This window comes from Loxodonta africana, chromosome 2 (genome assembly GCF_030014295.1).
Source record: "Loxodonta africana isolate mLoxAfr1 chromosome 2, mLoxAfr1.hap2, whole genome shotgun sequence".
Taxonomy (NCBI): domain Eukaryota; kingdom Metazoa; phylum Chordata; class Mammalia; order Proboscidea; family Elephantidae; genus Loxodonta; species Loxodonta africana.
In genome coordinates, this window is record NC_087343.1 from 191,546,473 (window position 1) to 191,573,452 (window position 26,980).

At 36.6% G+C, this 26,980-nt stretch overlaps 1 protein-coding gene across 4 annotated transcripts in view; it reads left to right on the forward strand.

Moving 5' to 3' along the window:
- The window catches only part of CREBRF (CREB3 regulatory factor), a 60,396-nt gene extending 40,846 nt beyond the window's left edge, over window positions 1–19,550 (forward strand). For all 4 annotated transcript variants that reach the window (XM_023551472.2, XM_064279132.1, XM_064279136.1 and 1 more), the window contains 2 exons: window positions 3,861–3,983; window positions 18,417–19,550. In XM_023551472.2, coding sequence (XP_023407240.1) covers window positions 3,861–3,983; window positions 18,417–18,532 — 239 coding nt within the window. In that variant the 3' untranslated portion in view covers window positions 18,533–19,550. The remainder of the gene's footprint in view (window positions 1–3,860; window positions 3,984–18,416) is intronic.
- Window positions 19,551–26,980: the final 7,430 nt, after the last annotated feature.

The following is a 26,980-nucleotide window of genomic DNA, read 5'->3' on the forward strand; positions in this document are numbered from 1 at the left end:
TAGATCCTTTATATTTTTGAGTCTCTGTTTCTTTGTAACACGTGCAGGCATATTCCATTGTAAGGATATACTGCAATTTGTTTATCCATTTACCTGTTGATGGACACTTGAATTGTTTCTAGTTTCGGGTTATAACAAAGCTGCTATGAGTATTTGTGCACCAATCTTTGGGCATATGTTTGTTTTCATTTCTCTTGGGTAAATACCTGGGAGTGGAATGACTAGATCAGGGGATAGGTGTATGCTTAGTTTTACAAGAAACCGCGAGACTGTTTTCCAAAGTTGACTGTACCATTCTACATTCTCAGAAACAACACAGGACAATTCTTGGTGTTCTACATCCTTGTAAACACTTGATAGGGTCAGTCTTGATAATTTTAGCCAGTCTAACGAGTGTGTGGTGGTCTGAATTTGTATTTCTCTGATTAATGATATCGAGCGTGTTTCTGCGCTTAGTGGTTAGCCATATATTTTCTTTTGTGAAGTATGTGTACAGATATTTTGCCTTTTTTTTTAATCGGTTCGTCTTACTGAGGTGTAAAAAAACTGCTCTTTATTTATTCTGAATAGAGGTTCTTTGTCTGATATATGTGTTGCAAATATTTTATCCCGGTCTTTGGCTTACCATTTTGTTTTCTCATTGGCATCTTTCAAACAACAAAAGTTTTTAATTTTTTAATAAAGTCCAATATGTCAGTTTTTTAGTTGCATGGTTTTTATGTTCTGTGAAACCTTTGCCAAAGCCAGAGTTGCAACTATTGTATGTTTTCTCTTAGAATTTTTGTAGTTTTAGGATTTACATTTAAGCTTATGACCCATTTTAGTTTCATTTTTGTATATAGTGTAAGGTAAGAGGTGATGTTCATTTGTTGTCATATAGGTTTCCAGTTGATCAGGCACCATTTGTTGAAAAGACTTTCCTTTCACTGTTGAATTGTTTTTGTACCTTTGTCGAATCAGTTAACCAAATTTGTATGGTTCTGTTTCTGGGCTCTGTATTCTCTTCCACTCATCTATTTGTCTACCTTTATGTGAATACAAAACTGTCCTGGATTGCTATAGTTTTATAGTAAATCTTGAAGTCAGATAGTGGTAGTTCTCCAATTTTATTCTTCCTTTTTAAAAGTTGTTTTGGCTATTCCCAGTCCTTTGCATATCTATATAAATCTTAGAATCACCTTACCAGTTTTTACAAGAAAGACTGCTGGAATTTTGATTGGAAACTGTAGATCAATTTGGAGAGAATTGCCATCTTAACAATATTGAGTCTTGGAATCCATGAACTTGTATATCTAGTTAAGTATTCTTTAATTTCTCTCTGCCATGTTTTGTAGTTTTCATAGTAGAGGGCTTGTACATCTTTTGTTAGATTCATTTCTAGGTATTATATATTTCTTCATACAGCTTTAAATGAAATTGTGTTTGAAACTTTACTTTCTGATTGTTTGCTGCTAGAATATAAAACAGATTTTTGTGTACTTCTTTTATAGTTTGTGACCTTGTTAAATTTACTTATTAGTCTGGTAGTAGTTTTATAGATGACCTGGAACTTTCTACTTAAGCAGTCATCATTTGCAAAGAGGAATGATTTTACTTCTTTCTTTCCAATCTTTTATGCCTTTTTCTTGCCTTACTGCAGTGGCTAGGACATCCAGTACAATGTTGAATAGAAGTGATGATTTCCCTGCTTGCAGTCTCAGGGGAAAACAATTATGTCTTTTACTTTTAAGTGTGATGTTGGCTGTAGTTTTTTTTTTGGGAGATGCCCTTTATCATTTAAAAAAAAATTCTTTTCTAGTCCTAGTCTGTGGAGAGCTTTTATTTAAAAGAAAAACAAACAAACAAAAACCCATTGCCTCTAAGACAATTCCAACTCATAGTGACCCTATAGGGCCCCCCAGGGTTTCCAAGGCTGCAGTCTTTATGGAAGCAGACTGCCACATCTTTCTTCCACAGGATGGCTGGTGGCTTCAAACTGCTGACCTCTTGGTTAGTAGCCAAGCACTTAACCACTGTGCCACCGGGGCTCCTTGAGTTTTTGTCAGGACCGGTAAAAACCTGTGACTGTCAGGTAGATTCTGACTCATGGCAGCCCCATGTGTTACAGAGTGGAACTGCTCCATAGGGTTTTCTTGGCTGTAGTCTTTATGGAAGCAAACTGCCAGGCTCTTCTCCTGTGACACCATGGGGTGGGTTTGAACTGCCAATCTTTTGGTCAGTAAGATTTGGTCAGTAGTCGAGTATAAACCATTTGTACCACCCAGGGACCTGTGTTTATTAGGAATGGGAGTTGAATATTGTTTAATTTTTTTCCTTTCTTCTTTTGCATCTATTCAAACATTATATGTATTTTTTATTCTGTCCATGTATTACATATAAAAACCTGCTATTGTCGAGTCAATTCCAACTCATAGTGACCCTATAGGACAGAGTAGAAGTGCCCCACAGGGTTTCCAAGGAGCGCCTGGTGGATTTGAAATGCTGACCTTTTGGTTAGTAGCAGTAGCTCTTAACCAGTAAGCCACCAGGGTTTCCATCCCTATATTACGTAGTTACCTGCTAATATGAAATTACATTATTTTTTAATGTTAAATAACCTTCCATTCCTAGAATAAATTCTACTTGGTTAGGATGTATTTTCCTTTTTTATATTGGAGAGTATTGCTACTATTTTATTAGAATCTATTCTAATATTTTAAATTGGATTCTGTTGCTTATGTTAAGGATTTTTATGTCTATATTCAAGACAGCTATTGGTATGTGAATTTCTGTTTTTGTAATGCCTGTTTATTAGGGCTATATTGGCCTTATAGAACAAGTTGAGCCATGATCCCTCTTCCTTTTTTTGAAAAAGTTTGATAATACTGATTTTATTTCTAAGATTTGATAGATTTTTCCAGCGAAACTATTTATGTTTTCTTTTGGGAAGATTTTTAATAAATTTAGCTCCTTTATTAGAAATACACTATCGAAGCTTTCTGTTTCTTCTTATGTCACTTTTGTTAGTTGCATTTTCAAGAAATTTGTCCATTTCATCCAAGTTGTTGAATTTGTTGGTATACTAGCATAGTATATTTTTTTATTATCCTTTTAATACCTGTGGATTCTGAAGTGATAACCCCTTTTTCATTCCAGATATAGATAATTGGTATTATTTCTTCTTTTTCTTAATCAGTCTAGCTAGAAGTTTGTCAATTTTGCTGATCTTTTCAAAGAACTATGTTTTGATTTAGTTAATTTTTTCTATTGTGTGTTTGCTATTTCACTGATTTTTATACTAATCTTTATTATATACTCCCTTCTATTTGCTTTTGGTTAACTTTTCTTTTTTTTCTTAAGATGGGGAAAATTTTTTAAGCTTTTGCCTTTGAAGGACATGGTTTTATATATTTAAAAACACTTACGAAGCTCCTGTAGGAGCCCTCGTGGTGTAGTGGTCAAGAGCTCAGCTGCTAACCAAAAGGTCGGCAGTTCGAATCCATCAGCTCCTCCTTGGAAACCCTGTAGGGGCAGTTCTCCTCTGTCCTGTAGGGTTGTTACGAATCGGAACCGACTCCACGGCACATAACGACGACAAGCACCTGTAATTTGATGTAGCAGGCACTGTCATAAACCTTAAAGCTATGAAGACAAGCATGGCAAGTTGCTTCTAGGAGAGGGGATGTTGATGTATGTCTAGAAGGTGTTATCATGCACACCATTTGAAAGTCTCTTTAGATATGAAGGCTTATAACCATCAGTGCTTAATATTTTCTTACACATTTTCTGTTTATTAACAATTTTATATCTTCCATTACATAAATAAAGCCAAATTCTGCCATGTTAGTGACATGTTCTAAGTGTCTTACTTTGTTTTGCAGATAATTTATTGTTTGTAATCAACTCCATCAAGCAAGAAATTGTAAACCGAGTACAGAATCCAAGAGAGGAGAGAGGACCCAACATGGGACAGAAGCTTGAAATCCTTATTAAAGATACTCTTGGTAAGAGGAAGATAGGATGACTTCAAAACAAATAATAACATGTAGTGAAAGATAGATGATGATTCAGTGGCATATTAGAAGTTCTTTTAGTTAATGAAAACTTAAGTGCTCTCATTGTAGTTACTCTCCTTTTGTCTTGACTTTTTTTCTTTTGTCTTTTGAGATTTAGCATTCATAAATATGTGTTATTTAGACTTTATCAATGAATTATTTTAACACCTGGGAGAGACAAACTTCTAGCAGTTTAAGGTTCCATTGGGGGTGGAGGGTAGGGGAAATGTCCCTGAGCTGTCAAGCATGCAATTTACACTTAGTGGAGGTTCGTCCCCATTTGTTTAACTTAGTAATATATTTCACAGGATTCTAACAAACTTAGTTATCTGATTCACCATCCCTGAATGGACTCCACATCATGGGGAGGATAAGAGAAGCAGACATCCTGAAACAGCACAAAGTGATAGCTGACAGGGAGGGTAGAGATAGCTGTTGTAGATAGACATATGAAGACTCCAGAGGCCCCCCACCTCCCCCCCGCAAAAAAAGTTGCCATCAAGTTGATTCTGACTCATAGTGGTGACCCTGTAGGACAGAGTAAGACTACCCCATAGTTTCCATAGGGATTCAAACTGCTGACTTTTTGGTTAGCAGCTGAACTCTTAACCACTGCACCAAGAGGGCTCTGTTCTAGAAGCCCCGGAGCTTAGCAAATCACCTTACAGATAAGCAGCATCCCAAACGTATTACAGCATAATACTATCCGTGAAAACCCTAAACTGTTATAAAATTGGTTCGGCTATATTATATATTCTCTGCTTAGCAGTATTTATCCTAGGACTATCTTTTTTTTTTTAATTGTGCTTCAAGTGAAAATGTACAATTCAAGTCAGTTTCTCATACAAAAACTTGTACACACATTGTTATGTGACCCTACTTGCTCTCCCTGTAATGTGACAGCACACTCCTTGTTTCCACCTTGTATATCCTGTGTCCCTTCAACCAGCTCCTGTCCTGCTCTGTGTTCTCATCTCACCTCTGGACAGGAGCTGCCCACTTAGTCTCATGTGTCTACTTGAGCTAAGAAGGACACTCTTCATTGGTATCATTTTATGTCATATAAAAAAAAAAACTTTTTTTTTTTTTTTGTCATATAGTCCAGTCTAATCTTGGTCTGAAGAGTTAGCTTCGGGAATGGTTTTAGTTTTGGGCTAACAGAGTCCAGGGGCTGTGTCCTCTGGGGTCCCTCCAGTCTCAGTCTGGTCTTTTTACTAGAATTTGAGTTCTGCACCACACTTTTCTCCTGCTTCACCATCTAGGACTATCTTTTTTTAAAACTGGTTCTAATATTAGAGTGGTAATCTTCAGTTACCTCTAGTTCATTTTTCCCCAGGATGCTCTAAGTATCAAAAGCAGATCATGTAAAAGAATTAGTGTCAAATAACCCGAATAAGAAACGAGATGGGCCACATCACAACAGACCCAACTGAAATTAAAAGAATCATATCAGATTATTATGAAAACTTGTACTCTAACAAATTTGCAAACGTAGAAGAAATGGATGAATTCCTAGAAAAACACTACCTACCTAAACTAAACTAACACAATCAGAAGTAGAACAACTAAATAGACCCATAACAAAAAAAGAGATTGAAACGGTAATCAAAAAACTCACAAAAAAAAAAAAGCCCTGGCCTGGACGGCTTTACTGCAGAGTTCTACCAAACTTTCAGAGAAGAGTTAACACCACTACTACTAAAGGTATTTCAAAGCATAGAAAATGACGGAATACTACCTAACTCATTCTATGAAGCCACCATAACCCTGATACCAAAACCAGGTAGAGACATCACAAAAAAAGAAAATTACAGACCTATATCCCTCATGAACATAGATGCAAAAATCCTCAACAAAATTCTAGCCAATAGAATTCAACAACATATCAAAAAAATAATCCACCACGACCAAGTGGGATTTATACCAGGTATGCAAGGCTGGATTAATATTAGAAAAACCATTAATGTAATCCACCATATAAATAAAACAAAAGACAAAAACCACATGATCTTATCAATTGATGCAGAAAAGGCATTTGACAAAGTCCAACACCCATTTATGATAAAAACTCTCAGCAAAATCAGAATTGAAGGAAAATTCCTCAACATAAAAAAGGGCATCTATACAAAGCCAACAGCCAACATCACTCTAAATGGAGAGAGCCTGAAAGCATTTCCCTTGAGAACGAGAACCAGACAAGGATGCCCTTTATCACCACTCTTATTCAACATTGTGCTAGAGGTCCTAGCCAGAGCAATTAGGCTAGACAAAGAAATAAAGGGCATCCGGATTGGCAAGGAGGAAGTAAAATTATCTCTATTTGCAGATGACATGATCTTATACACAGAAAACCCTAAGGAATCCTCCAGAAAACTACTGAAACTAATAAAAAAGTTTGGCAGAGTCTCAGGTTATAAGATAAACATACAAAAATCACTTGGATTCCACTACATCAACAAAAAGAACATCAAGGAGGAAATCACCAAATCAATACCATTCACAGTAGCCCCCAAGAAGATAAAATGCTTAGGAATAAATCTTACCAAAGATGTAAAAGACCTATACAAAGAAAACTACAAAGTACTACTGCAAGAAACTAAAAGGGACCTACTTAAGTGGAAAAACGTACCTTGCTCATGGATAGGAAGACTTAACATAGTAAAAATGTCTATTCTACCAAAAGCCGTCTATACATATTGTGCACTTCCGATCCAAATTCCAATGGCATTTTTTAATGTGATGGAGAAACAAATCACCAACTTCATATGGAAGGGAAAGAAGCCTCGGATAAGTAAAGCATTACTGAAAAAGAAGAAGAAAGTGGGAGGCCTCACTCTACCTGATTTTAGAACCTGTTATACAGCCATAGTAGTCAAAACAGCCTGGTACTGGTACAACAACAGGCACATAGACCAATGGAACAGAATTGAGAACCCAGATATAAATCCATCCACATATGAGCAGCTGATATTTGACAAAGGCCCAGTGTCAGTTAATTGGGGAGAAGATAGTCTTTTTAACAAATGGTGCTAGCACAACTGGATATCCATTTGCAAAAAAATGAAACAGGACCCATACCTCACACCATGCACAAAAACTAACTCCAAGTGGATCAAAGACCTAAACATAAAGACTAAAACGATAAAGATTATGGAAGAAAAAATAGGGACAACGTTAGGAGCCCTAATACAAGGCATAAACCGAATACAAAATATTACCAAAAATGACAAAGAGAAACCAGATAACCGGGAGCTCCTAAAAATCAAACACCTATGCTCATCTAAAGACTTCACCAAAAGAGTAAAAAGACCACCTACAGATTGGGAAAGAATTTTCAGCTATGACATCTCCGACCAGCACCTGATCTCTAAAATCTATATGATTCTGTTAAAACTCAACCACAAAAAGACAAACAGCCCAATCAAGAAGTGGGGAAAGGATATGAACACGCACTTCACTAAAGAAAATATTCAGGCAGCTAACAGATACATGAGAAAATGCTCTCAATCATCAGCCATTAGATAAATGCAAATTAAAACTACGATGAGATTCCATCTCACTCCAACAAGGCTGGCATTAATCCAAAAAATACAAAATAATAAATGTTGGAGAGGCTGTGGAGAGATTGGAACTCTTACACACTGCTGGTGGGAATGTAAAATGGTACACCCACTTTGGAAATCTATCTGGCGTTTTCTTAAACAGTTAGAAATAGAACTACCATACAACCCAGAAATCCCACTCCTCGGAATATACCCTAGAGAAATAAGAGCCTTCACACAAACAGATACATGCACACCCATGTTTATTGCAGCTCTGTTTACAATAGCAAAAAGCTGGAAGCAACCAAGGTGTCCATCAACGAATGAATGGTTTAAATAAATTGTGGTATATTCACACAATGGAATACTACGCATCGATAAAGAAGAGTGACGAATCTATGAAACATTTCATAACATGGAGGAACCTGGAAGGCATTATGCTGAGTGAAATTAGTCAGAGGCAAAAGGACAAATATTGTATAAGACCACTATTATAAGATCTTGAGAAATAGTATAAACTGAGAAGAACACATACTTTTGTGGTTACGAGGGGGGGCGGGAAGGAGGGTGGGAGAGGGTTATTTACTGATTAGTTGGTAGATAAGAACTACTTTAGGTGAAGGGAAGGACAATACTCAATACACGGAAGGTCAGCTCAACTGGGCTGGACCAAAAGCAAAGAAGTTTCCTGGATAAACTGAATGCTTCAAAGGTCAGCAGAGCAAGGGCGGGGGTTTGGGGTCTAGGGCTTAAGGGGACTTCTAAGTCAATTGGCAAAATAATACTATTATGAAAACATTGTGCATCCCACTTTGAAATGTGGCATCTGGGGTCTTAAATGCTAACAAGTGGCCATCTAAGATGCACCAATTGGTCTCAACCCACCTGGATCAAAGGTGAATGAAGAACACCAAGGTCACACGATAACTATGAGCCCAAGAGACAGAAGGGGCCCCATGAACCAGAGACTTATATCATCCTGAGACCAGAAGAACTAGATGGTGCCTGGCCACAACCGATGACTGCCCTGACAGGAAGCACAACAGAGAACCCCTGAGGGAGCAGGAGATCAGTGGGATGCAGACCCCAAATTCTCATAAAAAGACCAGACTTAATGGTCTGACTGAGACTAGAAGAATCCCGGCGGTCATGGTCCCCAAACCTTCTATTGGCCCAGAACAGGAACCATTCCCGAAGACAATTCATCAGACATGGAAGGGACTGGACAATGGGTTGGAGAGAGATGCTGAGGAAGAGTGGGCTACTTGTATCAGGTGGACACTTGAGACTGTGTTGGCATCTCCTGTCTGAAGGGGAGATAGGAGGGTAGAGAGGGTTAGAAACTGGCAAAATTGTCACAAAAGGAGAGACTGGAAGGGCAGACTCATTAGGGGGAGAGTAAGTAGGAGTATGGAGTAAGGTGTATATAAGCTTATATGTGACAGACTGACTTGATTTGTAAACGTTCACTTAAAGCTCAGTAAAAATTATTAAAAAAAAAAAGAATTAGTGTCTACTTTTAGTTATTAACTAGCCATTTATTACCTGAATTGTAGAGTAACAAAAACTTCAACTTACACTACCTTGTTTTATATTTCTCTTTTTTTATTGTAAATATCTTGGGATCTTTTTTTACATTTCTCTTAAGACAAGTTTTCTGACCTCCATTTACTACAAATTTATTTATTCCACAAATTTTTTTTCAGTGCTTACTATGTGCCAGGTATTGGGGATACAGGGATGAATAACAGATTTGGTCCCATCTCTCATAAGCTTGTAGTCTAAAAACAGAAGACAAAGAATACACAGGAAAGCAAAAATAGTAACAAATTGTCATAAGTATTATGAAGAAATCAAGATGCTTAGATGGAGTGGGGTGATGAAAAATAGTTTATTTCTATTTATACAGAAATACTTCTCATATCTACCAAAATGATTGCATTTTTGTTAATTGAAGATGGATACACATTGCATGCATCTGTGCACTTACTGAGTCTGTTGCAGTCTTTGAAATTACAGGTTTGTCTTGACAGCCTTACGTGCATGCTGGAAGTAAAGTATATTAGTGTTTTTGAAGGGCAACTTCAAATCATTATAAAATTAACAATGCGTGTAAATTTTGACCCAACAATTTCATGAAATTTGACAACTCTTTATGTCCGAAGGCCAAAGGAGAAGTTATTAGAGATTACGCACACACAAAAAACCCCAAACCCATTGCCAGTGAGTCAACTGTGACTCACAGCGACCCTACAGGACAGAGTGGAACTGTTCTATAGGGTTTCCAAGGCTGTCATCTTTACGGAAGCAGACCGCCACATCTTTCTCCTGCTGAGAGGTTGGTGGGTTGGAACGGCCAACTTTTCAGTTTGTAGTAGAGCATTTAACCACTGTGCCACTGGAGATTAAAAGCCAGGAAAAAAGGATTCCTTTGATGTTAGGAAGGAATAAACAGCTAAAATTTATTGAATACTTGCTATGATTCAGGAGTATACTGAGGGTGTTTTCGGTTATTTGCTTCCTTCTTGGAAGGAGGTATTATTATTTTCCTGACTTTATAAATGAGAGATTGACTGGGAATTGAGCCCAGGTCTCCCCTCATAGGTGAGAATTCTACCACTGAACCATCACTGCCCCCATTCATTATTTGTAGGGATGTTTTATTCTTTTTTTTCTTAAAATAACTTTATATGGGATTTTGACTTTGATACTTTTCTCTTGCTTATTTTACATGAAACTAGTTTTTCTGAACTTTTAAAAGAAGGCTTAGTTCAGGATAGCTTTTCTAACTTCACAAACCACCCCCATGCCCTTTGCCTTTTTTAAGCTAATGTTTAAAAATATGGCAGCTTGCTTTCTGAGATTTCTAGAGCTGCTTTCTTTCATATCTGTTGTCCCTGTCTTGCTCAGTTTTGATTCCAACTCCAGAATCAGTGCCAACTCCTGTCTTGCAAAGCAGCCCTGGCTGTTTAGTTTTCTAAGTTCACAGGAGCTAGACTGCTGTGCTCCATCCCCTTCACATTTTACCGTGGGCCCCTAGCCCTTACCTTGTATGCACAAGTGAGTTAGTTAAAAGTTTCTCCTCCTAGTTTCTGCTGCAGTTCTCAAGTTGGCCGGCTATGCATTCCAAATATCCAAATATGAGAACAATATTTTGTTCTCAGACCCGCTGCTTCCTTTTGGCTTCTCCCTCACAAATGCTGGTTGTGCTGATACCTGCAGGTCTGCTGGCTGTTAGTAGTTTGTTCCGCCCCTCTTCAATTTCAGAGGTCATGGGGATGGCTTGTCACTTGTAAATGCTTTCTGTGAGTTTGTGGTTTGCTGTCTAGTTGCTTTTTTTATATGGAGATTTGAAGAGGTTAAAAATCTTTGCTGCCATACCATCATCTTCCCAGAATTCCCCTTCAGTAGTGTTTAAATACATTGGAGTTTCCTTTTCTTAAAGGCTTTGGTAGACTACTCTTTGAAACCATCTGGCCCAGTGTGGTGGTTCTTTGTTTGTTTGCATTTACTCTTTGAAAACTTTATTTCTTCTGGAGCCAGTTTTTGTAATTTATATGTTCCTAGAAAATTATTCTCTTTATCCAGACCCTCAAATTTATTAGAACTGAGCAAAGTAGTTTTATTTTTTAATTTCTTATTTATCTGTGATTAGTGCTCCATTTTCATCGCTTATTTTACCTGAGAAGCCCTGGTGGCGCAGTGGTTAAGCACTCGGCTGTGAACCAGAAGGCCAGCGGTTCAAACCAATCAGCTCTGGTGCAGGAGAAAGATGTGGCAGTCTGCTGCTATAAAGATTCCAGCCTTAGAAACCCTGTGCTGCAGGTCTCCTCTGTCCTGTAGGGTTGCTATGGCAGTGGGTATTTTAGGTCTTTTGTATTCTCCCTTTTTTCTTGAATAGGTTAGTTATTAGGTTTTTCTTCCCCCTCCCCAAAGAACTAATTATCGAACTTACCATTTCTTCTAATTTTTTTTTTAATTGTGCTTCAAGTGAGAATTTATAATTCAAGTCAGTTTCTCATACAAAAACTTATACACACATTGTTATATGACCCTACCTGCTCTCCCTACAGTGTGACAGCATAATCCTCCTCCCCACCCTGTGTTTCCCCTGTCCATTCAACCAGCTCGTGTCCCCCTCCGCCTTCTCTTCTCACCTCTGGACAGGAGCTGCCCACTTAGTCTCATGTGTCTACTTGAGCTGAGAAGCATACTCCTCACCTTATGTCTTACAGTCCAGTCTAATCTTTGTTTGAAGAGTTGGCTTTGGGAATGGTTTTAATTTGGGGCTAACAGAAAGTCCAGGGCCCGTGTCCTCTGGGTCCCTCCAATCTCAGTCAGACCATTAAGTCTGGTCTTTTTACTAGAATTTGAGTTCTGCACCCAGCTTTTCTCCTGTTCCGTCAGGGACTCTCTGTTGTGTTCCCTGTCAGGGCAGTCACTGGTGGCGGAGTCTCTGGTTTATGTGGCCCTTTCCATCTCTTGGGCTCATGTTTTCCTTGTGTCTTTGGTATTCTTCATTCTCCTTTGCTGTAGGTGGGTTGGGACCAACTGATATATTTCAGATGGCTACTTGCTAGCTTTTAAGACCCCAGACACGACTCACCAAAGTGGGATGCAGAACATTGTCTTAATAAACTTTGTTAGCTGATTGACCTAGACATCTCCTGAAACCATGGTTTCCAGACCTCCACCCCTGCTACTTTGTCCCTCAAAGTGTTTGATCATATTCAGGAAACTTCTTAGCTTTTGCTTTAGTCCAGTTGTGGTGACTTCCTCTGTATTGTTTTTGGTCCTTCCCTTCACCTAAAATAATTCTTGTCTACTATCTAGTTAGTGAATTCCACTTTCCCTCCCTCCCCACCCTCCTAACCATCAAACAATGTTTTCTTCTGTGTTTAAACCTTTTCTTGAGTGCTTATAATAGTGGTCTCATACAATATTTGCCCTTTTGTGACTAATTTCACTCAGCATAATGCCTTCCAGATTCATTCATGTTGTGAGATGTCTCACAGATTCATCGTTGTTCTCTATCGTTTCATGGTATTCCATTGTGCGAATATACCATAATTTGTTTATCCATTCATCTGTTGATGGGCATCTAGGTTGTTTCCATCTTTTTGCTGTTGTAAACACTGCTGCAGTGAACATGAGTGTGCATGTATCTGTTCGTGTGATGGCTCTTATTTCTCTAAGATATATTCCAAGGAGTGGGATTACTGGATTGTATTTTTTTTTTTTTTATGGTACTTCTATTTCTAGCTTTTTAAGGAAGTGCCAAATTGATTTCCAAAGTGCTTGTACCATTTTACATTCCCACCAGTAGTGTATAAGTGTTCCGGTCTCTCCATAGCCTCTCCAACATTTATTATTTTGTGTTTTTTGGAGTAATGCTAGCCTTGTTGGGGTAAGATGGTATCTCATTGTAGTTTTGATTTGCATTTCTCTTAATAAATAAATATATATATATATTTTTTAATGGCTAATGATTGTGAGAATTTCTTCATTTATCTGTTAGCTGCCTGAATGTCTTCTTTGGTGAAGTGTCTGTTCATATCCTTTGTCCATTTTTTAATTGGGTTATTTGTCTTTTTGTTGTTGAGGTTTTGTAGTATCTTGTAGATTTTACAGATTAGACCATTAACCAATATGTCGTAGCCAGAAATTTTTTTCCCTGTCTGTAGTTTGTCTTTTCACTCTGTTGGTGACATCTTTGGATGAGTGTATAAGTGTTTGATTTGTAGCAGCTCCCAGTTATCTAGTTTCTCTTCTGGTGATTGTGCATTGTTAGTAATGTTTTGTATTCTGTTTATACCATGTATTAGGGATCCTAGCGCTGTCCCTATTTTTTTTCCCATGATCTTTATCATTTTAGTTTTTACTTTTAGGTCTTTGATCCATTCTGAGTTAGTTTTTGTGCTTGGTGTGAGGTCTTGTTTCATTTTTTTGTAGATGGATATTTAGTTATGCCAGCATCATTTGTTAAAAAGACTGTCTTTTCCTCCATTTAACGGACTATGGGCCTTTGTCAAGTATCAGCTGCTCATATGTGGATGAATTTATGTCTGGATTCTCAATTCTATTCCACTGGTCTATGTATCTGTTGCTGTACCAGTACCAGGCTATTTTGACTACTGTGGTGGTATAATAGGTTCTAAAATCAGGTAGAGTAAGGCCTCCCTCTTTGTTCTTCTTTTTTGTAATGCTTTACTTATCTGGGGCCTATTCCCTTTCCATACAAAGTTGGTGATTTGTTTCTCCATCTCATTAAAAAATACCATCGGAATTAGGATCGTGATTGCATTGTATCTATAGATTGCTTTAGGAAGAATAGACATTTTCACAATGTTGAGTCTTCCTATCCATGAGCAAGGTATGTTTTTCCACTTACGTAGGTCTCTCTTGGTTTCTTGCAGTAATATCTTGTAGATTTCTTTGTATAGGTCTTTTATGTCTCTGGTTAGTGTTATTCCTAAGTATTTTATCTTCTTGGGGGCTATTGTAAATGTTACTGATTTGGTGATTTCCTCTTCCACATTCTCTTCGTTGGTGTAGAGGAAACCAGCTGATTTTTGTTTATCTTGTATCCTGATACTTTGCTGAAATCTATTAGTTCCAGTAGTTTTCTTGTGGATTCTTTAGGGTTTTCTGTGCATAAGATCATATCACCTGCAAATAGAGATATTTTTCTTCTTCCTTTTTAATTAATTAGATGCCCTTTATTTCTTTTTCTAGCCCAATTGCTCTGACTAGGACTTCCAGCACAATGTTCAATAAGAGTGGTGATAAAGGACATCCTTTTCTGGTTCCCGATCTCAATGGGAATGCTTTCAAGCTCTCTCCATTTAGGGTGATGTTGGCTGTTGGCTTTGTATAAATGCCCTTTATTATGTTGAGGAATTTTCCTTCTATTTTGCTGAGAGTTTTTATCATGAACGAGTGTTGGACTTCGTCAAATGCCTTTTCTGCATCAATTGGTAAGATCACGTGGTTCTTGTCTTTTATTTATGGGATGGATTATACTAATTGTTTTTCTGATATTGAACCATCCCTGCATACCTGGTATGAATCCTACTTGGTCATGATGAATTATTTTTTTGACATGTTGTTGAATTCTATTGCCTAGAATTTTGTTGAGGATTTTTGTGTCTAAGTTCATGAGGGATATTGGTCTTTAATTTTCTTTTTTGTGGTGTCTTTACCTGGTTTTTGTATCAGAGTTATCTTGGCTTCATAGAATGAGTTTGGGAGTATTCCATCCGTTTCTATGCCCTGAAATACCTTTAGTAGTAGTGGCCTTAATTCTTCTCTGAAAGTTTGGTAGATTCTCCAGTAAAGCCGTCAGGGCCAGGGCTTTTTTTGTTGTTGTTGAGAGTTTTTAAATTACCTTTTCAGTCTCTTCATTTGTTACAGGTTTATTTAGTTGTTCTACCTCTGGTTGTATTAGTTTAGGTAGGTAGTGTGTTTCTAGAAATTTGTCCATTTCCTCTAGGTTTTCAAATTTGTTACAGTACAACTTTTCATAGTATTCTGTATGATTCTTTTAATTTCAATTTGGTCTGTTGTGATATCACCCATCTCATTTCTTATTCAGGTTAGTTGCTTCCTCTCCTGTTTTTCTTTTGTGAGTTTGGCCGATGGTTTATTGATTTTGTTGATATTTTCAGAGAACCAGCTTTTGGTCTTGTTAACTCTTTCTTGTTTTTCTATTCTCTATTTCATTTAATTCTGCTCTAATTTTTATTATTTGCTTTCTTCTGGTACCCATTGGCTTCTTTTGCTGCTCTCTTTCTATTTGTTCGAGTTGTAGGGTTCTTTGATCTTTGGCCCTTTTTACTTTTTTGATGTCTTCTAATTTCTTGAGTTAATTACTTAATTCGTTCCTTTTTTTTTTCATGTTCGTTAATATAATTAAAATCTTTTGGGAAATTTCTTCCAAGCACTGCTTTAGCTATATTTCGTAAGTTCTAATATGTCATATTTTCATAATTTTCTGGATATTTCAAAATTTTAGGTTTGATTTATTCTTTGACCCAAGAATTGTTTGACAGAGATTTAAAATTCCCAAAAGGCAGGGACTATTATTTTCTAGTTTCATTAACTTTTTTTTTTGTCATTTATTGAGATTTTCTTAGCTGTCTAATAAACTCATTACCATCAAGTCAATCCCAACTCATAACGATCCCATAGTTTCCAAGGCTGTAAATCTCTGTGGAAGCAGACAGCCTCATCTTTCTCCTGTGGAGCTGCTGGTGGTTTCAATCCATCGACCTTTCAGTTAGCAGTCTATAGCTTTAATTATTGCACCAGCAGGGTTACCTAATAGATGATTAAAATTTTAAATGTTCCATGGACACTTGAAAAGATTTGTTTTCTTTTATAGTAAGGCCCAATGTGTGTTGACTAGATTAACCTTGTCAATTACACTAATTAGGTCTTTACCTTTTCTTTCTTTTTTTGGTCTGTTTTCTCTGTCAACAGCTGAGAAGAGTTCCCACTAATGTGTTTCAGTTTTTTCTTATATTTTCTGTGGTTTTGCTTTTGGTTTTTAGTTCTGTGGTGTTTGAATAGGATTCATTACTGTTAGGTCTTCCTTGTGAATTATAGTCTTTCTTATGATGAGTTATACTTCTTTGTCTTGTTAAATGCTTTTGCCCTGAATTCAGTCCTGTCTGGTATTAAAATCATGACTCACGAATGTAAGCAGCTTTTTTATTGTCTGTATTTGCTTGGTAGTCCTTTGTCTATCCTTTTACTTTCTGTCTTTCTGAACCACTTTATATTACCTGCATCTCTTTAATTAAATTAAAATTTAATTTTTTAATCCACTCTTAGATTTTTATATATATAGGATATAGTTGGATTTTCTTTGTGAGTCAACCTGGAAGTTTTTCTTTAATAGGTGAGGTTAGCTCATTTTTATTTATCGCTCTGATACATGTTTGATCTTAGTTTTGCCATCAAAAGATCTGCTAGGATTTGTTTATATCGTGTCTTTGGCCTTTTTAAATTGTTCACTGTATGGTCCATTATTATGGCTTCATTTTTTTATGCTTCCTCTGGTAATATGGAAGATTGTTTTTGTCTTGTAACTACTTTTTTAACTGTAACTTAAAATGTATATTTAATTTTTTCCTCAACTTTTCATTTAAGATTTCAGTCCTTCTGAGAAGTTGAAATAATTCAGTGAACAATATACACATCATCCAACTAGATTTACCACTTGTTAATATTTTGCTATATTTGTTTTATTTCTGTCTATATGTATTTTTTTCTGAATATTTATTTGTAGATGACTTGTAAATGTAGTGATTTTTCATCACTAAGTACTTCAACATATATCTCTTGAAATATTCTACTGTCTTAGTTACCTAGTGCTGCCTTAACAGAAACACCACAAGTAGACCGCTTTAAAGAACAGTTATTTTCTCATAGTTCTGGAGGCTAAAAGTTCAAATCTGGGTATCAGCTGTGTTGATTCCTTCTGGGAGCTTTTCTCTTAGTTTCTAGTGTCTGCTGGCAGTCCTTGGCATTCCTCGTCTTTTCTGTGTGTGTGTGTCTGTGTCTCCTTGGCTCTTTTTGAAACTGTGAAGTCATTAGATTTAGAATCCCCATACTGATATGACCTCATTAACATAACAAAAGAAAACCCCGATTTCCAAACAGGATCACATCCACAGGTACAAGGGCCAGAAGGAGTTCAGCTTATATTTTGGGGGGAAGTAATTCAAACCATAACACCTACATAACCACAATACCAGTATCACACCCAAGTACTTTAACATTGATATAATTTCTAATATGGCTTCTATATTTAAATTTCCCAAATTGTCTCAATAATTTTCTCTATAGTCCTTTTTATTTGTTTGAGATCCAAAGATCATGCACTATATTTAGTTATATTTGTCTCCTTTAATCTAGATCGATCTCCTAGTCCCCTCACTCCTCCCCCTTTTTTTGTTTCTTTCATGAAGAGTCAAGGTAGTTTTATCTTATAGAATCCAGCATCTGGATTTTTCTGCTTCCTCCTGATTAGATGCAGTTAAACATTTTTTGTCAAGAGTTCTTCATAGGAGATATATCCTTTCCATTTCATCATATCAGGAGGCACATAATGTCAGTTTGTCCCATCACTGATTGTGCTGAGTTTAATCCCATGGTTAAGATGCTGTTAGTACTCTATTTTTATGTTTCTTTTGACTTCTTCCTATGATCAATGACTAGATATATTTTAACTTCCATCTCCTTTTAACCTTCTATTATTTTTCTTTATATCTTTTAAATTCACTTATACTTTTATGTTATTTATCAATTTTAAATATCTTTTGACTTCAGCTATAGAAGATGAGAAAGTCAGCGTACTTACACTACCTCCCACCTTTTCTCCTTCTTTTCTTCTAGCATTTCTTATTCATTTACTGTTTTTTTTTAATGAAGAAAACGGAATCTAAACTTTATCTAGGAATTATAAAAATGACTGAAAACATCCTTTAGATCTTTATTGTCGTTGAGTTGGTTGGGTTGGAGACATGGTAAAGTCTGCAGGCATTGGGATTAGGTTTGGACTGTTATTTATTTGTTATCTACTCCACTTTAAAAAGTTGGTTAGCCACTCTTCATGATTATTTTTGGTTTGCCTCTTCTAATTTTAAGATCGTGGGCTCCAACTTGATGAGTAGAATCATTTTCTGGGCTGCAGTGCAAGCAGCAGAGCACTCGTTTGGGACCCATATGAAGCTAAAGGCCACACCTTGATCCTCAGATGTTTCCTGGTGCTTACCTTCCCCTCATGCCCCTTCCGTTTCAGTGTCTTAAGTGTGCGTTTTATTCTTCTCTTCAGGCCTCCCAGTTGCTGGGCAAACCTCCGAATTTGTGAACCAAGTGTTAGAGAAGACTGCAGAAGGCAATCCCACTGGAGGCCTTGTAGGACTAAGAATACCAGCATCAAAAGTGTAATCAGCCTCATTGGACCACTGGTCAGAAATGTCTGTGTTCTTCACGTTGTTCATTGTAAATTTTCATTCTGTTTTGCATGTCAGTTTAGCATTATGTAAACATTTACAATTAGGTTACATTGTTTTAAGAACTAAGTAGCATAAGTGAAGCATGATCCAAAATACTTGATTATTGCATTTTCAGAGCATAAACCATGGTTAAAACTGCTACTGGCATCAGAATTGAAACTGATAAGTTTAAGTAAATGTTTAGGGTACAGATTTCAAAAATCTGTTGAAGTAAAACATTTTGGAGGGGTGAAGATATTAATGTAAATGCCAAATATTGTGGCAAGTTTATGCTCTGAACCACACACACAAAAATTGAGGAAGCATTTTTTAAACAGTCAGTTTAGATTGTTTTTAGAATTACTGCTTTTTGTTGAGATTTTCCACAACCATTAATCTCACTTGTACATGGCACACCCAGCCCTCGTGCCTGTGTGCCATATTAGACGTTCATTTTCAGAGCTCAATACTATATATATATACATATATATATATAAATGTCTGTGCAAGTAAGAAAAAAAAGCATATTCTTCGTGCCTTGTATTTTGGGGAAACTATAAAACTGGTAATATTTTGTATGATGAAAAACCCTAATGAGGAAAAACAAGATATATAGATGGAAAAATTATGGGGTTTAAATGTTTTTTTGTTCCAACTCTTTTTCAAATTTTTTGAATGTATATAGGACTATGTTGAAATGTAGATATATGCCACAGAGTCTGTGTATTGTATAAAAAAAACAAAAACAAAAAAAAAACAAAAAAAAAGATGGCTCTAGAAAACTCAATTTCGGTACTTGACCGGAAGAAGACAAATACTTGCACATTATTGCGATTGTTTTATTTTTTGTACCAAAGACAAATGCAACTGATATGGCAAACTGCCAGTCTAAGTAAAGTTTTGCACAGCTTACATGATACTGTATGAATGTATGAAAAAAAACGGAAAAAAAAAAAAAAAAAAAAGAAAAATTTCAAAGGTCAGGGTTAGGGATCTTACCGAACTGTGAATTTTATTTCTGTTTGGGTCCAATTATCTACAGAAGGAGCGTCCGTACATACAAATATCATTTTGCTGTTCCTCTAGTTTGCTTCCATAGTAGATAAGTTGGTGGCCATTTAGGTGTCTGTAAATCTTTTCATTTCTGCACTTACTGTAGGAAATTTTAATATATTTCATTTTAGTAAGCTATTGGTAAAATAGTTTTTGACTTTGAAAATTCAAAAGTTTATTTAGCTTATTGTAGTATACTTTCACCAAACAACCAAAATACAGATTATTTTTATTGTATTATGTATATATATGTAAAGAAAAAAAGCTAAAAATATCTAATTCTTTAGTTGCCACTTTTCCAATTGATGTATTATTGTGCATGTAATATTTTCAAAGATCAACACAAGCTTCAGACAAAAACAAAAAAAATTTATAGATTTTTATATTTTTGTACAGATATTTTCAAACAAGCTTCTTCAAACTTACATGTGACTTATTCTTCTTCTATAGTTTCTAGAACTGAGAAATACCAACACATTTAGTTTTTAGGTGCTCTTTTTTGCTCACATAAGACAGCTTCATTAGTCAGTGTTTTGACTGTGTTAAAGCTTTACCTCTTGATGAGAAATTTCTTACATCAAGGCAGCATTATAAACCTTTCCCACAGACTTTCTCCATCCTGTCTCTCTCCTGTTTTATCCTCAGATCTTGTGTTTTTCAACTCTATAAACTGGTAGCTTAAAAACTATTCTTAAGCAAACCAAAAGCAAACAACAACAAAATACCCTATCTAGCAAGGAAAACAAAACAAAACAATTTCAGACCTAGCTGCTGGGAAAGTATCTTATTTCTCCAACTTACCCCTTGGAGAATTTATTTTTAATTATACTCTGTCTACATAACGTGTTTCCTTTTCTTTTACTTTCTCCCCCCGCCCCCCTTGTAAGCTCTAGCATATGAAGCTGTAGTTTATGAAGGCTTGTTTCTAAAACACAGTAACAACTGAACAATGTTGCTAACGTGCTGAGAAGGATTGTCTTAACACCTTAGCTGAACTGTGATGCACAAGATTTTCCTGAGTGTTTGGTGGAAACGTACCTGGTTAGTACTTTCCCACTAAACAGATGATAAGCTCAAATCTAATAGTTTAATAGAATGTAAGTTCATTGTTTAAAGTTTGTCCTTTGTAGATGGGAGAAGGCAAAGCACAGGTTTGGAACTTGGAAGTATGTAGTTTTGACCGAGAGTGTATCTGGGAAATTGGACAATATTCCACAATATGGCAGTTTTGCAATCAGGTGAAGATCGCTTCATGATAGAGATTCAGCTGATGAGGTTTATAAAATTGCCCCTTTCTAGCTGCTCTACTAGGAATTCTGGTTTTTTGATACTTTTCTCCTGTCTGCAAACCAGAATATGATTTTTTTGGTCTTGCATTTCAAAAAAAAAAAAAAAAAAACAAAAAAAGACTTTGAATCTGTTTAGTAGATTCCATATCCTTGCATTTCAGTGTTTTATATGTACTACTTAAGTTAAATAGTTAAAAGCTTTTAAATAGTTGAGCTTTTTAATGTTGACACTTTATTTTGTATCTATTTATATATGTATGTATATCTTAGAAAAGCACTTTGTTAAAAAAAAATTGCATTTTATATGATTCCTGCCATTTGCTGCTAAATCTGGGCTGGTCAGAATGCTGCAGCGATACTTGATCTAAATAAAAACCTGGCAGTAAAATGTAGAGTAAAAGTTAAATCCTTTTGCTGTTTTAACTTTATCATAAAGATGATGACATAGGCAGGCTGTGCAGCTTTGCATTTTAACCAGGGGACTCTGTGGCATTTAAAACCGGCTAGAAATGGTTGTACTTTAATGCCAGTAATAATCTGCTTCCTCTATTGTCATTAAAATATATACGTTTAGTGTATCACACAAACAGATCTTATAAGGGTAACATAAAAACCCCAACAACTGTACATGTTCTGTTTTTGGAAATCGTGGCATGTATTTTTGGGTGAAGATCATTAGAGAAGAACTCTTTAAAGGTTTTCTGTGTTCATACATGGTATACAGATAGCTCATAATGAAGTCCAGAATCTTACTTTAAGTGAAGGCATTGTGAATTCACCTCAAATAAACCCATCGTTCCAAAAGCAATGATAAACTTTGACTCTAGTACTACTATGATTGAAAAACAAACAAAAAACGTTTTTCCTAGTTTCAGATACACTGGATTCTTTATAGAGTTTGTCTCCATGTGAAAGCATGCTGTCCAGTTGCTCTTGTTACGATCTTGTTGGAGTTTGGAATTGGGTGCCACACTTTCTCAGTCAATACGGTTGTTTGTTCTACTGTACCATGTATGATTCTTGTCCTTTCCTATGTCCTTCATGACAGATTAGGATGTGGCTTTATATTGTGCCTTACTTGTACATGTAAAACTAAACATCTTCATTCCCTTCCATTTCCTAAATCTTTAACTTTGACCTTTTTGGTGAGAGAATCAGAGCTATTACAAATGCATCATGAAGGATTTCAGATGGACATGGTTTCGAATTCCCCTCTCTTTATAGTTATTTTATATTTGTACGAAAGACCAGTTTTGAATGGTCTTTGATTACAAGGGGGGAGAATTAGCAGTAATTTCACTACATCCCTTTTTCTGACTTTCATGACTTTGTCATACATCTTCTTTCTGATGTCTGACTTTATTTGCTTCTTAGCAATAGTCTGCATTTAAAGAAAGGTGTGTTCAGTTCATTGGCTTGAAATTGACTATTTCATTTTTCCAGAATTTTTGTAGGAGAAGAATACCCGTTTTGTTTGTTTTATAAAACAGATGACACGTCTCTTTAAAAGAAACAGAAGTACAGTACTTTTGAAATACAATGCTGTTAGTTTGGATTTCTTTTTTTTATATATAATATTCATACAGTTATCTGATGTTTGCCTTCATTAATAAAGCTGTTAGTTTATTCACCAAAATGTCAAGAATGGATGTGCTTTTCTTTATTCCATACAGTTAAAAATATCTTAGCTGCTAAGATTTAGTTAACTTTCTAAGAAATGAATTCAAGTTGCCTTTCCGTAGGAATTAAGAAAAACCTATGTTTCCTTTTTTTCTTACAGTCTTCCCGAAATTCTGTTCAAGTATTTTCTAGTTAATTATGTAACAGAATGTTAGCATCTCTCCAAATCTTGAAACTTGAATTTTGAGAATGCGTTGAATTATGCTTTCAGTGTTAAAGTAAAAGGTTTTGATTATCCTTCTAGTGAAGTCTATTGTGGAATACTGTTTCCCATGGAACTGAGGCTGTTTCCACAACTTTGCACAGAACTGCAGTCTTGTTCTTCCCTTGGGTCATGACCAGTTGTCTCACACAGTGCCGTAATACTTGTGGATTCTTTTTAATCTTTGTAATCTTAATAAGGGCATTATGAGAAGATGACTCCATTTTTTAAAATATTTCAAACACTTTGGGATGTAACAGTGAATGTCAGTTGTCGGAATGGTTGTTTCGTTTTAAGGAATAAGCATGTTGGGGAAAGATGATGAAAATGTACTACTGAAAGTTATACACTTCCATAGGCAGGTGGGGGTTATGTGTTGAAACATAGTCCTCCATGCTTAGTAAACTGACTGAAATGTAGAAATCACACCTCGGAACTGAATTATGCCAAATTGCCATTCTTGCTTAGAAAAGAGACATTTGGGGGTAGTAGTGAGGGAATAGAACCTCAAAACTACTTTCAGATAGTCTTCTGGAATTGAAGACTTGGTGACCAGTGAAGAACATCAGAGTGGGGTATTTCTGTGTGCCAAGTTTGGGTGAACTAGGTTTGCCTCTTTCATAACAATGTAAACACAATGGTGTAGTTAATTAAATTCTGGGTGGATGGGAGCGGGACTGATTACTGTGTCTTGCCCTTCGCCCTTTGTTTTTTTCAGAACCAAATAACAGAAATGTATATGTGTGTACTGTATCTGCCTTTCCGACACATTTTTATATAATACTGTATTTCACTGCCTGCTTTTTTTTTACCTTCTTTCCCTAGGATTTGTCCTATAGCTTAGCATTTGTGGTTAACAGTGATACTAGGGCTGACAGCACATAAAAAGTCATGAGAGAAGAGCGGAAGGACAAGAATTCAAAGCATTCGTTCATGTAATGTGGCAACCTCTTTTGCATAGTTGTGTGGGATCCTGTTTGTAATGCTATCATAAATATTCTGTAGAGTTTTTTTTTTTTTTTTCCTTCTTCCCCAACTGGAGCTAAGAAACTTTTTATTGGATTCAGTCCTGTCTCTTGTCTAGAAAGAGTTTTATCTTGTTGACGCATGAGCTGTTTAAAAATTATTCTATTAAATGTTGGTTAATAGTTGTGCAGTTTTTCTTTTCAGAAGAAAAGGCAATTCAATTCAACTGTTGCCTTTGTTTTTCTGTCACCTTCCAACCCCTCAGCACTTCTAGTCAGATACAGATTCATCAGTGTATGCAACATCCTTTGTAATTTAAAATAAAAAAAAAGATGAAAAGGTTTTGAATTGCTTGCCTCATGTTTTTGCCTCTCCTTTCTCTACTGCTTGCGTCTCTATTGCTTACCAAGGCAACCATCCACTCCTCTTCAAGATAACCCACTGCAAAGCAACAAACTGTTGATCACGCAGCCCCTCTCTTCATAATGTACAAAGAGCTAACTTTTGGGGGGGACATTTTGGTTTTTAAATACCTTAGTGAAATTTAGATATTATGTAGAATTATTTGTTGATGTAACATTTGTGTAGTTTTTACTTATTTCTCCTATTTAGTTCTTTGGGCAAGCAGTTTCTCTTTGAGAGAAATAAAGCATTTTGGGTTTCTCATGATTTAATCATTTGTATGTGTTTGTGTGTTTAATAATTCTGAGGAAGTCTCCAGGCTAGGCCAGGCATATACATACAGCCTTTAGTCAGGGGCCCGAGTGAACACCACTGTGGGTGGATGTATTCCTTCAGCCAGCACACTTTTGTTTAGCCTTTACTGTGCCAGGACTTGTGCTAGGTACTGGGATATAAAGAGGTACTCCAGGATACCTCCAGGAACTCCCAGTCCCCTGAGAGAGCGAGCATGTGAACAGGATTGAAGAACAGCATGAGGGCTGTTACAGGTGTACCAAGGACTTTAGTTACATTATCTCTGAGGTGTTTGCAAAGACACAATTACCACATCCAGTGGGGTACATCAGAGAAAAATTGACAGACTTGGGTTCTGGACATCCTTGGACCCTCGAAGAAGCCCTTTTTGCGTCATACAAGTGACATTGGCGGGTAGTGAGGAAGCACCGTGGTCGTGGCTTCCCATGGACTGGTTCTGCTTCGGGACTTGGCCTCTCAGAACCACTCCTCATAGGAGCTTCTGTAACGGGAAGTTCAAGGTGCTGGGTGAACAGGGTCAGTATTGTCCTTGGGAAACTAAACCTATGTGTGGCACCCAGTTCGATGGGTCACTCAATTGCCCTTCTTCACTGACAGTGATTTTGGAACCAGGTGAGCTCTTTAGCCACACAAGAGGATTTGAAAGAAGGAAAAACATTAGTTGGGAAATGCATTAATGTCCTGGCTAGCAGGTTCAGAATACCAAGGTGTTAGAAAGTCCTGGGGGTGCAGCATTCATTAAGCTTCTGCTAGGGGTTTTCCCATCAAGGACCTCAGGTGCTACTCAACAGCTAAGTGAGGCTGGTGGTCATGGCCATTTTACAGGTGACATGCCACGGACCCAGCTAATATAGAGCCCCAGTTCAAACTCCATTCTGTTTGCTGCACTACACAGATAATTTGTACTCATTTCTAAGGTGCCAGGCCAAGACACAGGCAAGATTTTGAAAGATGTTTGTGTAGAAGGGAAATAATGGGCTTATAATCTGAAAACCAGAAAGAACTAAAACCAGAATCTAGCAAACAGATCAATCAAAAGCTGGTCTCAGAATCAATGGATAAAGGTGACTGGTGAAGGAAAAGAGCATTGTGAGTGACTGACACTCACTGGGTCACCAGATTGCACACGTGTCCCTAACAGGTGGCTTCTAGCAGAATGGTTTAGGATTGGCTGTCTTTATTAGAAGAGAGTATGGTATAAAAAAAAAAAAAAAGAAAAAGGGAGCTGTGTTTTCTCTAGCTGCGGCATAGACATGCAGCTTGGGGACTTGCTTGTATAGGAATTTCTAGCAAAATGCATGATGTAAAAAGGGCCCAAGGTTATGTGTGCAGATCACAGCTGCAGGCATTGGGCTTTGCTGCAGTCCTACATAGGGTGCTAACATTTGAGGATCCAAAATGCTCAAGTGGCCTGAAGAACATCAACCTGTTTCTTCAAAAGGTTTTAATCTTAAAACATCATCAAGAGTAAACAGAAAACATACAAGGTCTAGATAAAGGAAACTTTAAAATACCCTGAAGGACACAGAAGAAGACGTGAACAAATAGATAACGCCAAGCTCTTCAACAGGAGCAATCAACGTAAAACCATCAGTCCTCCTCAGTTAAATAAAACTTTAATGCCATCCCAATAAAACATACCAGTAGGGTTTCAAAAGCAAGACAAAACTAAAATTCATATGCGGGTGGGGGGGGGGGAATAAAAGTTAGAGGATGCTAGAGGGAAAAAAAAAAAGGGTGTTCAGTCCTAACAAACATTAAAATATAAAACTGTAATTATGAAACCAGTATAATTTTAGTGCACGAATGAGTAGATAGGCCAATAGAACAGAATAGAAAGTCTAGAAATAGACCCAAATATGTATGTGAATTTAGTATGGCAAATGTGTCATTCATAACCAGTAAGGAAAGGATGGATTCTTCAGTAAATAGTGTTGGAACAACCAGGGAACCATCTGAAAAAAGTAAAGCTGGTTCTATACCTCACACCATAAGCCAGCATGTATTTCAAAATGGATAAAGATGTAAATGTAAAAAAGAAAAACACCATAAAAACACTATAAAGAAATGTGGAAGGGTTCCTTTAAACTCCTGTGGGTGGGGAAGGCCATTCTAACTTGGACCTCAAATTGAGGAGCCATGAATGAAAACTGAGAGAAAAAAAAAAAATACAGCCATAGAACACCATAACCAGAAAAAAAAAAAAAACCAAACCAAACCCATTGCCGTCGATTCTGTCTCATAGCGACCATAAGCCAAGTCAGAATTCTATAGTCAGAAAAAAAACTTGCAACTCATCTCTAGGTGCTAATCCTAATATATAAAGAGCTCCTAGAAATTGATAGGAAAAATGAGCAGACTAAAATGCAAATACAAATAGCTCTTCAACACAAGATCCTCAATCTCATTCATGATAAGAGGAATGCAAATTAAAGAATAGCATTTTCATCTAAGCAGATTGGCAAAAATCCAGCTGTTAACACAGCATGTTGGT